The sequence below is a fragment of the Stegastes partitus genome, unplaced genomic scaffold (genome assembly GCF_000690725.1).
Source record: "Stegastes partitus isolate 25-593 unplaced genomic scaffold, Stegastes_partitus-1.0.2 Scaffold1775, whole genome shotgun sequence".
Lineage (NCBI taxonomy): Eukaryota > Metazoa > Chordata > Actinopteri > Pomacentridae > Stegastes > Stegastes partitus.
The window spans coordinates 1-13,526 of NW_007579506.1; the positions used below are offsets into that span (position 1 = coordinate 1).

The 13,526-nt window shown below is 44.2% G+C and overlaps 1 protein-coding gene and 1 long non-coding RNA gene across 2 annotated transcripts in view; both read right to left on the reverse strand.

Moving 5' to 3' along the window:
• Positions 1–885: 885 nt before the first annotated feature.
• LOC103372536 (uncharacterized) lies at positions 886–1,514 on the reverse strand. The gene is made up of 2 exons (XR_521003.1): positions 1,455–1,514; positions 886–1,200 (listed from the first exon to the last, which is right to left on the reverse strand). It is a non-coding gene; the product is annotated as an uncharacterized LOC103372536 (long non-coding RNA).
• Positions 1,515–10,734: 9,220 nt separating this feature from the next.
• The window catches only part of rif1 (replication timing regulatory factor 1), a 45,043-nt gene continuing 42,251 nt past the window's right edge, over positions 10,735–13,526 (reverse strand). Inside the window, exons 31-37 of the mRNA XM_008302202.1 lie at positions 13,187–13,518; positions 12,973–13,101; positions 12,489–12,575; positions 12,187–12,302; positions 11,954–12,104; positions 11,756–11,876; positions 10,735–11,483 (exon numbers count right to left, since the gene is read on the reverse strand). Coding sequence (XP_008300424.1) covers positions 11,221–11,483; positions 11,756–11,876; positions 11,954–12,104; positions 12,187–12,302; positions 12,489–12,575; positions 12,973–13,101; positions 13,187–13,518 — 1,199 coding nt within the window. The 3' untranslated portion in view covers positions 10,735–11,220. The remainder of the gene's footprint in view (positions 11,484–11,755; positions 11,877–11,953; positions 12,105–12,186; positions 12,303–12,488; positions 12,576–12,972; positions 13,102–13,186; positions 13,519–13,526) is intronic.

Consider the following 13,526-nt stretch of genomic DNA (forward strand, 5'->3'; position numbering starts at 1 on the left):
TTTTGTGTGTTTTTGTGCAGAACAGTTAGATATGGTTTAAAGAACCTTCTAATAAATAAAACTGAGTTAAACACACAAAACATTGAACAGACCTGGTGCCTTAATGATTACTGAACTTATTTCACAGCGGCACATTGTTTTAAATCTGTAATGATTCCAAAACGTATTTATAACTTCGTATGAAGCCTGCAGGTCAGTCAGATGGTTATTAAAACACACTGAACAAGACGAGTGGAGGCTAAATACTAACGATGAGACTCAACAAAGTAAATGCATAAAGACATAAAACAACCAGAAAGAGACGCGAATTAACTTCAGGTCGACGTAAAATCAACTGATGAGACTAAAACATCTGCAAAGTGACCAAATGTGACTCTGAATAAACACCAGACTGAAACCAGAGACCGTCTCTGAATTGTTCTACATTAAAGTATTGAAGACGCTAAACGTGACGACATGATTCCCACAACATCACATGACATCACCTGCAAGTTCCAGCGTGATTTTTGAAGAACATCTTTTTATCAAGGAACATTTAAGGATGTTTTAATTTCCAGTAACGCTGCTCTAAAGTAAATATAACGTGACGTGATGCATCGTGTGGATCAACCTGCTGGGGATTCTGAAAATACAAATGCATGAAAGTCTCAACATGTAGCAGCAAGCTGGTGCGTTTAGGAGATGAAATGTTTTAGATCTTGCGTTCTGACTGCACTGTGTTGGTTCAGAGCTGCAGCACATCCAGTATGAACCACAGTCAAGCTACAGAACCTTCATTCTCATCCTTAAACGTTCTTATTTCATTCTGCGTGGACACAAACATGAACACGTGAATCTCCTGACGTGGAACAAACTGGCAGAACAAAGTCAGTCCTGACATGGAGGTGAGAGACAGTAACCAGACGTTTATTGATCTCTGTGTAGGATCACTGCAGCAGCATCTTCAGGGCAACACGGTCCAGAAACGTCGAAGGTTTGTGACGTAAAACGGGTCAAATCAGAGTCCAGGTTCATCTCAGGCTGCTACCAACCAGGACGGTTTGATGCAGCGAGATGCTGCACATGCACACCAATCATCAGTTAGACAGAAAACACAAGAAAATGCTTAATATTAAAATTATTCATATTATTATTATAAATGCTGCACAGTCTGATGCGTCTGCTGTTAAAGGCTCCTCAGGCTCAGTGTCGGGGGTCCTCCTGACGGACACACAAGAAGAAGAAGAAGAAAATATAAAACAACAACAATGATAATAATAATGATTTGCTTAATAAGTTATAATAATCATTTTTGTTCAGAAGTAGCAGCAAAACAAATGGATTTCTGTCACATAAGGTCACACAGACTCAGTTTTTATTCCCCAAAGGCCCGTTCTGAACATAAAAACCTGCAGCTGTGTGTTTTTAGTCGTCTTTGTGTATTTGTTTTCCGTCCTGCTGCTGTGTGTAGTTACCAGAACATTGATCCACTGGGACTCGGTGTAAATGTAAAGAGCTTTCCTGTCCGTCCTCAGAACCATCACGTTCTCCGCCCGGAGCCTCCTCATCTCCTTCTCGCCGTCCGCAATGAAGACCTGCAGAAGAGTCAGAGGATTCACTCAGCAAACATCCGACAACAACCAAACCTTCACGTCCACAAGGGGGAGCTGTTCAGTCACACCTGTTAGCTCAGCTGCAGGTGAGTAAAGCAACATCTGCTGCAGAGTTAGGGACAGCTACCGGTTTATTTGCCATCAGTTCTGTTTCAGAGATTCAGTCAGACGAGAACAAAGCAGCAGGAATCTGGTTCATTTGCTGTGTGTCTCCACGTGAGTCGGACTTTGTACAAACTCAGCAGCTGCATGTGAAGCTGGATCATCAGGACGCTCGCAGCTCATTTCAGTTTGACAGTTGGTTCAAAAACTGCTCAAAAAAATGAAACAAAAATGTCCAAAATCAGTCAAAATAAAAGATGTCCAGAAACGCCTTAAAATGTCCAAAATGATTCCAGAAAGGATCCAGATGGACGTCAAAATGTTCAGAAGTGGCTCAAAATGTGGCAAAAACAAAATAAATCATTCCTAAATGGTCCAAAAGGCCTAAAAAGGAGCCAAAATAACTTAAAACTTGTCCAAGATCTGTTAGAAATTATCCAAAATTCTTTAAAAAATTGTCCAAAAAAAGCAACGATGCCCACAAAATAGCTCAAACTGTTTCCTAAAAATCAGTAAAATTGTCTAAAATAATTCAAAACTTTCCTGATATTCAGAAATATTCAGCAACTTAACAACTATAGAAGTTTTCCAGAACTCCACCTCAGTAAAGTGAATTAATCTTTTTCTACAGTAACAGACCCGGAATATAAATGTCAGGACATGAAGCACTTTAACTGGACTTTATTTCCTCCTGAACTGAGCTGAACATGATGACAACGTTCACCACAACCATCGTCACTCACCTTCTGGACTCGGTCCATCAGCCTCGGGGAGCTCTGAACCTCCGAACATCTGCATGCAGCTGCAGGACCTGGACTTCCTGAGTCTCCCTGCAGACCTGGAAGGACAAACACTGGACACACAAAACATCATCAGGCACCGTGGAGCACCGTGGAGCACCGTGGAGCACCGTGGGGCTCCGTGGGGCTCCGTGGGGCTCCGTGGGGCACCGTGGGGCACCGTGGGGCTCCGTGGAGCACCGTGAGGCACCGTGGGGCTCCGTGGGGCACCGTGGGGCACCGTGGGGCTCCGTGGAGCACCGTGAGGCACCGTGGGGCTCCGTGGGGCTCCGTGGGGCTCCGTGGAGCACCGTGAGGCACCGTGGGGCTCCGTGGGGCACCGTGGGGTTAAAAATATGAGTTAATTTTAAAAAACTGCTAAAATGAGACAGTTCATCAGCCAGAAACTGTAAAAAACTGAAGGAAACGTCAGATCTTCAGCCGTCAGACGTCTGGAAGCAACATCTGGATCTAAACCTAAACCTGTGATGTTTTATGTGATGACACTATTCTACGTGTCTCGTTTGTTAATTTGCCAGAAACAAACCATTTCCTTTCATCAGATCTTGTGAACACTTAGAACTGTTGTGTTGAGCTGCCCGACCCAGAAGCTGACGAGGTTCTGGTGGCTGAGCTTCAGGTTTCTACAGAGACAGTGGATGTGACCAGGACAGCATGAGGAGCATCTGTTGGTACCAGCGTTGGTTAAAACGTGTGGAAATGTTGGTTCTCATTGTTTTACATACAAACAATCACAGACATGAAGCTTCAGCTCCTTGTTTCTTGCTGCTTCCATCATCCTGACTGAAGACGTTCTGAGTTCTTCTCACTAATTTGGACAGAACACACAGAAACCCACTGGACCTGCCAGAGGTTCTCCTCTCCACCTCTCCTCCCACAGAGCTCTGGTTCTGTTACTAACCTTGTCCCGGTAGTCCAGGTTCTCCAGGCAGGCCCGCTAGTCCTGCTGGACCAGGGTGACCCGGGTGTCCTGTCGGGCCTCGAGGTCCCTTCAAGCCCTGAACACAGATAATTGGATCAGTCAGTGGATCAGTGGACCCAGACACAGACCTCCTGACATCAGGAAGCTGAGTCTCAACCCCATAAAGTCCAGGTTCTGGTTCCTACCAATGACACATCAACATTTAGTCTAAAACCAGAACCTTGTCTGGTCCAGCTTCACCACATCAGGTTCTACTGATGTTAGAGCCTCAACAGAAAGAACCATGGATCCATCCATAGACAGACACTGACAGGAACTTTCTGGGATTTCTTTGGTCACGTTTCGCTCTTTTTCATTTTTAGGAGCCATAAATTAGAACCTTGTCCTCTGCTGGACCGGTCCAGTCGGTATCATCTGACTCATATGTTCTGTCTGGTTCTCAACACGTTTCATGAGACACTGGACCTTTAAAGGCTTCACAGGTTGTTTTTTAGGGTCAAAATACAAAAACTGGTCTGAGAACATGTAAAATTCTGAAGATTCCAGCAGAATATTTTACAGAACCCGGTTCTGGATCCCAGTACCGGCTGACTAAGCTCAGAGCTCCGTATCTCCTGATCCTGTCGACACCCACCAGGCCACCTCGTGCTCCAGGGTCTCCTCTGGACCCGGACTCCCCCTTCGGTCCTGCGTCGCCCCACTGACCCGAGTCGCCCTGGATCAAAACAGAACAGAACCGGCGCTGTAACCTCACCGCTCTGCTGGTTGCTTCATGCATCCTGAGCCGGGTGGTTCTACCTTCTGTCCCGGCGCTGCGGAGACGCCTGGTTCTCCCTGCAGAGGAACAACAGGAACAGTTTAACGGTCCGGTTCAGGTTCTGGTTCTGTTCACATGAAGGTCACATGGCAGCGCCTCACCTTCTGTCCTCGGAGGCCTCGGCTTCCCTTCACGCCTTTATCGCCCTGACGGATGAGAGCAGGTCAGTAAACAGGAAGTGCTGCTGCAGAACCGTGCAGAACTGTACAGAACCATACGGAACCGTTCAGAACCGTCTCTTACCCTGAATCCTCGGCGGCCTTTACTCCCCTACAGACACACAAACAGAGTCACCGTCAGCAGTTCACCACCAGGATGCACTAATATCACACTTTACTGTGAGGTGGAAAAGAATAAATGAAAGAAGAGATGCTTTAATGTTCAAGGATTCAAGGATTCAAGGATTCAAGGACCTGTTACTGTCAGCTCACGTTTACATGTTTGTGCTACGAAGTTGGTCCTCAGCTTAGAAAGAAGCCTCATAAATAAAAAGCAGTTAGACGAGAGAACATTTGAGTAAAAACAAATAAACTTTGGACTAAATCTGAATGTTTGACTGAAGGATTATTTTAAAATGTGTTGAACTATTTAATTAAAAGTGTTCATATTTGTATCAGATGTATAAAAAAGATGTAATATTATTGCTTTCTAAGAAAAAAACCCACATTATTATTAATATTATTAATTAACTAATAAGTGATTTACCATCTTGACGGCTGATTTATTGACTGAAGTAGAAGAAATAAAGATTAAACTGTGATTCTGGTTTTTAAATGTGAATCTAACAGATGTGAGCGTGAAGACGAGCTGCAGATTAAAGAGTTTCTTAAAGAAGATTATTCAGTCACTGATTCCTGATTTATGGACTGAATGAATGAATGAATGAATGAATGAATGGATGCACCTTCATCATCCCCGGCGTCCCGATGTCTCCGTACAATCCCCTCCAGCCTCGGTTTCCTTCCTCTCCCTGCAGAGACACAAACAAGAATTAATGCAGATAAATTACAGACAATAAACTGATAAAATCACAGAAAAATAGATTTAATTCACATGTTCACTGTAAAAAAAACAAACAAACTGTGAACTGTATATATATAAAGAATTTAAAGATGGAAAAAATAACAATAATTTACATATTTTCTCAGTTTTATTAAATTAGTAAACTAACCAGTAAACTTGTAAAATCAGAGAAAATTCTATTAATTTACAAATACAGTTAAATAAAATCGGTCAAAACTGTAAAAAAAAAAAAATCCACATAAAAATTACATAAATAATTAATAATAATGAATCATATTAAACACATTATTCTCCATTTTGAGCACTTTTGGAAGCTTGAGTTTATTTTGGTGTCGATACTTTTGAGCTTTTTATTTTCACTTTTCAGTTCTTCCTCCACATCTGCCTTTCAAAATAAGAGCATCAGCAGGTACAGAGTGACTCTATAACTGATTAATAACATGAGGTGGTTCTGAGACCTTTGGACCCGGCGGGCCCATGACTCCTTGTTCTCCCGGCTCTCCATCCGGTCCCCTCACACCAGGCTCCCCCTGAAACACAGCAGATGGTCAGAACGTCTCCTATTTCTACTCCTGGTGGTCTGATGAACCACGGTGTGAGGTGATGGACTGACCCGGGCTCCTCTGGCTCCTCTGCAGCCCTGAAACACCACAAACAGCATTAAAAACACGACATTCATCAGAACAAAAAACCCGTTTATGGTGGTGATGAAGACCCACCTTCTCCCCTGGAGCTCCTGTGATGTGCTCCGTTATGTCCACCTACGGATCAAACACAAACCTGCATGAGTCAGAGTCGCTCGTCTCCTGGTTTCTAACCTGAAGGCCTCGTCTGCAGCATTTATAAGGTTCAGACATGAGGAGTCGGTCACCATCAGCTCTGCTTTCCACTTGATCGGAGGAAACATCGGAGGAGGAAGAGGAGGAGGGATGAAGGCTTCACACCTCTGAGGGGAAAACCTGCTGCTCAGCGAGGACGGGAACCCTGGAACCAGAACAGAGGTCCCGGTTGGTACCAAAGTCCAGATGAACAAACATGAAACATCTGGACCAACTGTTTGGTTCTTTCACAAATTAAGACAGAAAAATTAAAAATGTATTTTAAAAAAAAAAAAAAAAAAAAGTAATTATTTTACAGATATTTGCTGTTATTTGAAAATACATATATTAAGAATTTAAAGATGGACAAAAATGGACAATAATTTACATAATAAAATAGTGAAATCAGAGGAAATAGTATTAATTTACATGTAACAGTAAAAAAAAAAAAAAAAGGGCCAAAACTATAAATAATATTCACATAAAAATCACTAATCTGTTGTTTTTACAGTGTGTGACCATAAAATCACAGGTTTGTTTTATTTAAATCAGTTAAAATTATCATTATTTTACAGATATTCGCTGTTATTTTCCCAGTTTTGTTAAATTACAGATAATAAACTGCTAAAATCACATAAAAATAGATTTAATTTACATGTTAACTGTAAAAAACAAAACAAAACTATGAAATGCTCACATAAAAATCTGTAAAAATATTTTGTTCTTTTACAAATTAAGACAGAAAAATTCAACCTTTTAAAAATGCATTTTTTAAAAAAGTAATTGTTTTACAGATATTTGTTGTTATTTGAAAAAAAAAATAGTTTTATTAAGAATTAAAGATGTAAAAAAAAAAATTGACAATAATTTACATATTTTCCCAGTTTTTACAGTTTTTACATGTTGCAGGATTCCAGATATTTTTATGTTAGTTTTGGGTTTTTTCTGGAACCTTTGCTGCCAGACTTTCACCATTTCTTTAAATATGAAACCAAGTCAATTAGAGAAATTAAAATATTAATAGAAGGTCGGATCCAAGTCGGATAAAGTTCTAGATACTCGGACTGGTTTCCTAAAACATAACCAAGAAAATAAACCTTTGAATGTGGATGTGTTTATGGTCGGTGACCTCACTGGTTTTGATCTTTAATATACGAAGAAATGTGTTGGAGGTTATTAAAAATATACAGAAAACAGCTGATGTCCGGATGTAAAAGATCCCAGATTTAAATATCCAGAGTTCAGGATTAAAAACACTTTAAATTAAATCAGAGATGTTTTGATGATTTGAGATTAAATGAATCAATTTTAACTTCAGATTTGTTTGTTTTTTTCTCATTGAACTGTTTGTCACGTGTGATACCTTCAAGTCAAAGTGGAATAACCTTTTATTTTTCTGTTTTTATGGCTCCTGGCTGCTAAAGTCTGTAAATTTGGTCATTTTTTATGGTTTTTATGGTCCAGATGTGTGATGTGAGCTTCCAACTGTTCATGTAAAGCAGACTTTGTCCCTCTGAGCTGGTTTTCTACTCACTGGAGGCAACCGGCTGGATGCCGCCGAGCAAGGCAGTCCATCCCAGAACCAGCTGAGTCAGCATCTCTGGTCTCCCTGCAGCAGCAGCAGCAGCAGCAGCAGCATGTGGAGACAGTAGAGACAGCAGAGAGCCGGTGAACACGGAGGAAACAGGAACATGTGCTGCTGCTGACATGCATCTGGACCAGCAGCAGGTGGACTCCCGGCTGCTGAACTTTTCAGGTGGGACAGAACGGACAGAACACTTTGGTGTCGGAGCAGCAGCCAAACACACCAGAGTCCAAAGTTACAGTAAAAGCAGAGACATGCAGCTGATGCTAGTGAGAGGCAGCAGACTGACCCACGGTCCGTCTGAACAGAACCACTCATGTTAATCATGCTCCTGTGACAGACCTGGATGCTGCTGAAGCTGCAGACAGGCGCTGGTCACATTCACTCTAACACAAGACAAGAACCACCGTCATCAGGTCCAGGAGCAGCTTCACATGTCCGTCAGCGGTTCTTACCTCAGGCTGGCTGGAGGCTGGTGGAGGCTGGTGGAGGCTGGCTGGAGGCTGGCTGGAGGCTGGTGGAGGCTGGCCGTCCTGCAGCTCAGGCTCTGTGGTTCTGATGCTGCTGCTGCTGCTGCTGCTGCTGGTCATCGTCCAGCTGAGCCGCAGCTCTTTCTGCTGGGCTTGCAGGCCGAGTCCGACTCATCTCCATAAACTGTGGAAATGCAACGCAGCCGCTGGCAGCAGCTCCGCAGGAATAATCAGATAATTAGTCGAGCAGCGAGCCAAAGAGCAGCTGAGGACCATCGAGCTGCCGTCTCACATCACAGCGTTTCCTCAGAGCTGCTGCGAGTTAAACGAGGACAGCAGCAGAGAGACGCTGAACAAAACCTGTTTATAAAAACACACAGTCAACGTTTGAATGTCGTTCTTCTGTGGTTTGACTGGATGTCATCTGGTCTTCACTGAAACAGGAAGATCTGAAACATAACAGTTAAAAAAAATATGCACCATTTTTTAGCCTTAATATACTCAAAGGTTTTCGATATTTTTGGTGATTTGTTTCTACAGTCGACATGAAAATTAAAAAAACTAAATTCTGCAGAGTTCCAGGACGTCATCTGTAAATGGAGCAAACGAGGAAAATCTGTAAAATAACTGAAAAAAATTATTTGCCATTTTCAAAAAGGAGCCGACGGTTCTTCATGGACGTTGGTTCCAGTTTCCAGATGTAACAGCTGAGCAGAACCCAGTCAGAAGGTTGAAGAGTTGGACCATCTCGTGAACGTCACAACTAACAGCTGCTGAAAACACGTCAAAGCTTTCAAAACGTAGATTTAAATTCCCGTCTGTCGCCACAACAGCTGGTCCACAGATCAGCTGGAACATAAAATCAACCAAATCTGAGAGACTCCTCCAGAACCTTCTCGGAACACCTGGTTCTGTATCTGCAGTAGCTTTATTTGATGAATATTATCATGAATATTCCAGAGTTCCAGGTCCTTGAAGTCCACAGAGGAGGCCTCCAGGTTTACCACTTTAACGGACTTTTTCCATCATTTCTGAGCCTCAGAACTTCATCAGTACAGCAGATAGACACATGACATGTAGGAGGAAGAACACATCTGAGTTCTGGAAGAAACTGACACCAGATCAGTTCTACATCCATCCAGGTGTCACAGTCTGAACACTGGATCTGGTTTCTGGTCATTTTGTTGTTCCGGTTTGTCCTAAATTACCCAAAAGTTCTACATAACGTCTCATAAATTGAAGAACGCATCTAAAGAATCCAAAACGCCTCAATCTGTCCAAAACGCACAAAACGGGACCACAATGCACCGACCCGTCCTGAATGAGTTAAAAATGAACCCAAATGTTCAAATTAACTCAAAAATGACAATCAGTGTAACAACCAGCTAGCAGCATCAGTATTATGGGATGTCTCATAGTGTGAACAGTTTAATGTCGATGACGTAGAGTCATAGGAACAAGCAGTGGTACTCTGGATGTGTTTCTGGTTTCTGATCATTCACCAGAGAAAACTTTACAAAGTGCATTCTGGGTAAACGTTCCAGGGTGGTTTTGTGTCTCTTTGTGGTGGCTTTGTCTCTCTGCTGACCAGGACGACCAGTGAACGAATGGCCCTGACAGCGAAGCACGGAGGTGGCAGTATTATGATGTTAGGTCGGAGGAAACTTTACAAAGTGCATTCTGGGTAAACTTTCCAGGTTTATATCACCATGTGTGACGGTGGTTGGTCAGAACAAGGTCTAGACGATGGAAGGACCATTTTACCTCCAGAACCTACCAGGACCGTCTACAGACAGGATTCACTCTGAGGGGAATCAGTCTGTGGGGTTGTGTAGCGGAGCTGCAAGAATTAATCAATCAGTCGTCAACTATTAAATTAACTGCCAGATGTTTTAATAAAGAATCGTCTAAATTCTGACCGCAGCTTCTTCAGCGTGAACGTTTCTGGCTTCTTTCCTCTGTGAAGGTAAACTGAACGTCGTTGAACAAAACGAGACCTGATCGACATCTTTCACCATTTTATAGACGAAACAACTGATCGATAACGAATTAATCGACTATAATTAGTTTTTGCCTTCTTGCTTCAGAGCTGGTTTCTTTGGGAGGAACCAGATTTCTTGTCGGTCTGCGTTCACTTCATCTTTCTGTCAGGAAACGCATCCAGTAGAAAAGTTTGAAACTTCAGGTTTCACGTTATTCCGACTCGTACCTGGAAGTGTTTGCAGCCTGAACACATCAGTCGCCCCCTGCTGGACAATTCGCTCCACTACACCACAAAAAGGAGCTCGAGGAACCCGACCAAGAGCCCGATTGAGCCTCCGAATTCTGCAGACATCAGGAGCTTCAAGGATCCAGAGAACCAGGCCAGTGTGTTAAAGCAAAGTTCAACTGTAAACGCCGGGATTCGCTTGAAGAGGCACATGAGAAACTGCAAACTTCACCTCTGAGGTCTTCACACCTGCAGAGACAAAGCATGAGCCGGAACGTCTAAGTTACCTACGTGGTTGTTTAGAAGATTCCTTTAACACCAGAAGACCTGAGCAACCTGCTGAAATGTGTGATTATGGAAGATTAAAACAAAGAACAGAAGCCTTTGAAATGCAGCCGCGCTTTAAAAACATCAGTTTCGTATTTTATTGAAGTATGTAAAACCACGATTAAGTGCCGACTACAATCTAAGTTTCATGACAACAAAAACTCGTTAAGACGTTTAAAAGGCGGAGAAACTAGGAGATGCTACGAAATGTACAGGATGAATGTAAACGCTCTAAAAACAGGCACATGACATGAAGGAGCCTTTTCACAGTTTTCCATCAGTCCTGCAGGAAAAATCTGAAGCTCCAGGATAAGAAACGTCTTCGGACGCGGCTCCAAAGTGACGCTGCGCTTCCTCCCTTTTCCTAAAATCCGTATAAACTAGCGACAGCTCGAGCTACACGTGAAGAAAATGTGCTGCTTTGTTAAAAACACGTCCAGCAAGAAGAAAAAAGAAGAGAAGTCCAGACAGGGTAAAACCATAAAATCCTCATCGGTAAAATGTTCACGAGGTCGGACCGCAGGACCCTCCATCAGATCCGTGTTCCTCGTGGAGTCATTGCTGGTCGTCCGTCTGCTGGACTCGGGTCTGCAGCTCCACCACCACGCTCCTCATCATGCCTCCCAGCCGCTCGTGGATGTGGACGAGCTGCTGGGCCGAGCAGCGCCGCAATTCTGTCGGCGTCATCCTGCAGGACAAGAGCTCCACCTCGGAGGGCAGCGGCTGGTCCTCGGGCCTCTGGTCTTCGTCCAGGACTTCGGGGGTTCCGGTCCTGGAGGTGTCCTGGTCAGCGGCGGCTTCGTCCAGCAGCTCGGTGGCTGAAAACACAAAGAGTTCATGGAAAAGTCAGAATTACTGTCTTAGACTTAGATAAACTTCAATGATCCACAAGGGAAAGTGCTGAGAGGCTCCACCTGGTGGAACAACCAGGTACTGCAGCTCGTCTACAACACATCATGGAACCGGACACACCGGCTTGTTTTCTGAACGATGCTCAACTCCACACACAGACCATCATAAGAACTTTATCTCAACACCGATATTATGTCTCAGTGACTTTTGTTAGATTTAATAAAACGTTTCTGCTCACCGAGCGTCTCTGCGGAGGTTTTATCGTCGTCGTTGGGAGCAGCGTCGGTCTCCTCCAGCTCGGACGTCATCATCTCCGTTTCATCAAAGCTCTTCAGCTCGTCTCCGCCTCGTCCTTTACGCTGCAGGACGACAGTTCAGAGGTCAAACAAACGCAGACAGCTTTCCTCACCTTCCCGTTGCCCGGCCTCGGTCCTACCTGCTGCTCGTAGACCTTCAGAGCCTTCTTGACGTTGGAGATCTTCGGGGAGCGAATCGGCAGAGTCTTGATCTCCCCGGGAGTCAGAGCGCTCAGGTCACCGACCGTCTTGATGTTTCTGGCGCGAACGAGCTGTCCGAAACCCCGAGACCTGCCGGGACCAATCACAGACGGTGACACAGCAGCATCGACTTTGATTGGGCTTTTAACTTCCAAGGCAGTGCTGAACTCACCACATGTTGGAGGAGATCTGAGGCAGCACAGCTTCCACCGGCGTCGAGCAGCCGACCAGCGCCGGGTAGATGCAGTCTCTGGACACCGGCCGAGGCTCCTGACTCAGCTCAGAAATCTGGAAAAGGGACTAACGGTCAAACTGTAGCCATATTAAAAGCTGCTTGAATCACTTTTATTAGAAATTAGATCCAATCCAGCCACTCTGGAGGCTGTTTTAGCCTCACATTTAACAACACAATAATAATAATACATGTGGGATGAGTGAAGATAAGTAACTCAATCATCTCTTCTGTGTTCGTACCAGACTTTTCTTGGAGCTCCTGTAACCTGGACTGTGAAGATTTCTGGGACTGAGGATCAGCAAACCCTTCGTTGGAGTCGTGACCAGCTGCAACAGGAGGCACAAGAGTTTAGAAAAAATGTTTGATTCAAAATACGTCATTAAGCCTCTGAAACCAAAGCATGTTCTGGGCATTTTGTTTAGCTTCTATCTCATTTGTCTGGACAACTGAATGCTTCACTGTTGGTCACAGCTGAGTCAGTCGTACGGGATCAGTTGTGCCGAGACACTCAGATTGTTATTAAACTGTAACAGGATCTGATGTAAACACTTTTTGGTGAATTTTTAAATAGTCGTGTAAAGTATCGTCACAAACGGACACATTGGACGATCCAAAAACTGGGAATACAACATATAGTCTGTGAAGTTTCTGGACTTTGAGATAAATGCGACTCCCGGAGTTCGGAGGGTGAACGCCGACGCCGGCCTCCTGAATCGTTCGTACCTTCGGCTGTGGGATGCCGCTGCCTTTGGACCTTCTGGGGGAGCTGGTTCTGACGGCCGGGCTGCGACGATCGATGTCGTCCGCCAACTCCTGCTGCTGAATCGGATCAGCAAAGGACACGCGCCTGGACTGCAGGGTTGAAAAAAATAGAGTTACTTCAAGGCTCAAACGTTTATCACAGAACAGATTTTTTTTTTTTGCTTTCACTACTGACCTTGACGAGAGGCGACGGCGTCTCGACCTTGAGCGGCCTCTTCTGGCCCTTCTTCAAGATGCTGGTGGACGGTGAAGCTGAAGGAGACCAGGTTCCTCTGGTTCTGCCACTGTTGGGGCTTTGACCCAGAAGGGGCTCCATCACGGCCTCCAGGTCCTTCTGCTTCACAGGAGAATCCTGACAAACATCATCGTTTGTGGATTCTGCAAATACAGAGTCGTCGGCCGGAGCGGCATCCAAACTCACAGCTTCTTCAACCTGCGTTTTTTCTTCGTGCTCAGACTCCAGAATCTGGGTTTTGCCGTCTTCATCATGCAGAGATGTCACTTGGTCTTCAGCA